The 3,414-nt window shown below is 50.8% G+C and overlaps 1 protein-coding gene across 1 annotated transcript; it reads right to left on the bottom strand.

Annotated features, from left to right (window-relative positions):
- Positions 1-217: 217 nt before the first annotated feature.
- On the bottom strand, positions 218-1,818 carry LOC130424483 (uncharacterized; the record flags this gene model as incomplete). The annotated part of the gene is made up of 1 exon (XM_056750166.1): positions 218-1,818. A coding segment is annotated over one exon (1,077 nt), but the record flags the coding sequence as incomplete, so codon positions are not given.
- Positions 1,819-3,414: the final 1,596 nt, after the last annotated feature.

A 3,414-nucleotide genomic window follows, 5' to 3' on the forward strand; every position in this document is an offset into this window, starting at 1 on the left:
TTCTGGGCATTGGATGGAAGCTCTGGCCTCTGCGGAGGCGATCGCTGCGGCGACGCTGGCTTCTGCGCATTAGATGGAAGCACTGGCCTCTGCGGAGGCGATCGCAGCGGCGACGCTGGCTTCTGCGCATTGGATGGAAGCTCTGGCCTCTGCGGAGGCGATCGCTGCGGCGACGCTGGCTTCTGCGCATTAGATGGAAGCACTGGCCTCTGCGGAGGCGATCGCAGCGGCGACGCTGGCTTCTGCGCATTAGATGGAAGCTCTGGCCTCTGCGGAGGCGGTCACTGCGGTGATGCTGGCTTCTGTGCCTTAGATGGAAGCACAGGCCTCTGCGGAGGCGATCGCTGCTGCGACGCTGGCTTTGGCACTGTGATGGAACTACTGACCTCTGTGGAGGTGGTCACTGCTGCGACGCTGGCTTCAGCCCTTGTGACGGAAGCATAGGCTTCTGTGGATGATTCTTAGTTGCCGCACTTGGCTCCATGCTTGAAATGGGAAAGCTGGCCTTGGCTGAGGCTGTTGCTGTGGCAACGCTGGCTTCTTTGCTTGAAACGTAGTGTTGGTCTCTGCCAGGGTAGTCGCTGCTGCGATGTTGACTCCTGCTGTTAAAACTGCTGCTGCAGAGCCTGAGACTTGAGCACTGGCCCCTGAGCCGGCTGAATCGGCGGTGAGATCTCCTGTAAGTGAGATTTCGGCTGGCATGGAGGATGTTCGAACTCATGCGTGTGAAGTATGAATTCTCTAGATGATCTTGGAAATGAGGGTTCGATGAGCTTCCCTGATGATAGAGCGATCGGACCTGATGTAGCTCTTAAAAGCTTCCGATGTCCAGCGCCCTAGTGCTTGGATTTGAGAGTGCGAGAGGCCTTTTTGGGCTGCTGTGGTTGCTGCGCCTATGCGGAAGGAGTGGCCGGAAAAGTGGTCTGCAGGGATACCGGATAGGAGCAGGACAGCTTTGAGGTGCTTTTGGAACCAAAAGCGTGTAGCTGGGCGGTTAGACTCGTCGACGAATAGAGGATCCGATGTGGTTGTGGTCTGGGATTTCCTGAAGTGGAGGTAGGCTAGGAGGGTCTGATAAGGTTGAATTGGTGAGTGGAGATTGAATATGTAAATGAAATGTCCTCTCCTGGTTTGGTCCGTCTTGCTCTGTTTAATGGAAAATGACATAGTCTCTGAATCGACTACTGACAGGTCGGATACCGTTGGATGGGTTAGGGGGTTGAAAATGGATGTTGTGGAAATTTCTGAACATCTTAGAAATCCAAAGAATGCTAGTATAAACATGGTGTCGAGTGTGCGATCGACGTGTTTGGAGTGGTATCCTTTACGAAGGGTGGAAATGCATCTGGTCAATATATCCAGGGTTATGGGTTGCCTTGCATCCTGGCGAGCAGGCTGGGTACGTTGAATGCCCTTGATAAGCATAGATGTTTGGGAGCTGGCTATGGCTGCGGAAGGAGAATTGAATATGAGTTTGTGGAAGAACTGGACTCCACTCATGTAGCCTTTAATTGAGCTGGCCTGGAGGTTTTTTGAAGAGTTTAGGAAGGAGATGAAGGAGGTGATGGTGATGACAGAAAAATCGGGAAAGGGAATGTTGAATGCCAGGTGAAAAGACTTGAAGCTTTTCCATGCAGTTAGATAAGATTGGAGGGTCCTGAGGGAGACGGCTTGGATGATGGAGTTTAGAGAGGCATCGATGAGGGTTTTTAGGGGGTGGTTAACTGGAATATCAGCTCCGAATAGGGAGGTACCGGTGTTGGCAAAGGATCTGCTTCGGGTGCCAGCAGCCTGAACTTCTGGAAGGCAAAACGAGAAAGGGCGTCAGCAATCTGATTTTTTGATCCGGGAATGTGTTAGGCAGTTAGAATGAATTGGTCACAGGCTGAGATCCAGATGAGGCGTCTGAGGAACGGCATTATGGCGGGGGAGTGGGAGCGGCCTTTGTTAATACAATGAACAGTTGCCTCGTTGTCACAGTGCACGATTATGCTGGAAGCTGACCACTCTTTTCCCCATAGGGATGCTGCGACGACCAGTGGATATAGCTCAAAGAGAGCTGAGGATGCTAAAGCATAAGGGATCTCTAAAACCTGGGGGGGCCAGGTGGACGCGAACCAACGGCCTTGGTAAAAGCCTCCGAAACCGACGGAAGGGGCGGCGTCTGTGAATAGGCGAATATCGACGGGGGAAGAGGCCATGTCACTGTAGAAAAATGACAAGCCGTTCCATTCTCTGAGGAATTTTATCCATAGGCTCAGCTCGTCGAGGCAGGAGCTGGATATGGATAACGAGTCCTCTAAAGCGTGTGCGGATGACGCGAGAGAGAGGAGGTGTGAAACGAACGGGCGACCTTGCGGGATTATTCTCATCGCGAAATTTAGATGGCCGAGAACAGACAGAAGCTCGCGTTTTGAGCAGCGGGGATTTGATAATAGGGAGGACGCGATCAAGATCGTTCTATCGATTTTCTCTTTCGGCAGAGAAGCCTGGAATTTAAGCGAGTCTAATTTAATTCCGAGAAATTCGATGGACGTGCTGGGACCTGAAGTTTTGTCTGGGGCGAGACGAACGCCGAGATTTTTGAAAACCTGTTGGACTTTTGCTAGATGTGCAGCCGGAAACGAGTCGGGAGACGAGATGATTAAAAAGTCATCCAGTAGGTGGATAAGGTAGGGAATTGCATAATTGTTAGAGAGAATCCAGCAAATTGCCTCCGACAACATGTCGAAAATTTTTGGGCTGCTTCTGCAGCCAAAGGTGAGACGGACAGAAAAGTAAAATTTATTGCGCCATCGAATGCCGAAAAGGTGCCAGAAGTCTGGGTGGATTGGCATGACTTTAAATGCTGATGTGATGTCGACTTTTGCTAGCCAAGCGCCACGACCGGCATGTTTTATTAAAGTGATGGCTTGATCGATGTTATGATAGTGCAGGGAAAATTCCTCGATCGGAATGAGGCTATTAATGCTAGGGAAGGTAGAGCCGTGTGGTGACGAGAGATCGAAAATGAGGCGCTTTTTTCCAGAGAATTTACGAGTCGCTATGCCAATGGGGCTGATCCGAAATGCAGGAAAAGGGGGAGCGTCGAAGGGGCCAATAATGAAATTAGCGTCGATCTCCTTTTTAAATGAGGAAATCGACTGACTCTGGTTCGGCGAGCGCAGACTGGAGGTTGGGGCATATTAAGCTGTGTGACGGAAGACTGACGACGCCGGGGTTGAAACCGTTCGAGAGACCGGTCAGAAGATAGTCAGTGAATTGAAAGTCGGGGTGCAAGGACAATTCTGAAGACAAACAAGAAATGTTCACGGGAGTCGAAAGGTAATTTTTTAGTTTTTTATTCTGCGTTTGAGACAATGGGCACACGATTCGTGCGTGTGCTCCGCTACAAAATGAGCACACATGCAGGAA

This window comes from Triplophysa dalaica, chromosome 6 (genome assembly GCF_015846415.1).
Source record: "Triplophysa dalaica isolate WHDGS20190420 chromosome 6, ASM1584641v1, whole genome shotgun sequence".
In the NCBI taxonomy this organism is placed as follows: Eukaryota; Metazoa; Chordata; class Actinopteri; order Cypriniformes; family Nemacheilidae; genus Triplophysa; species Triplophysa dalaica.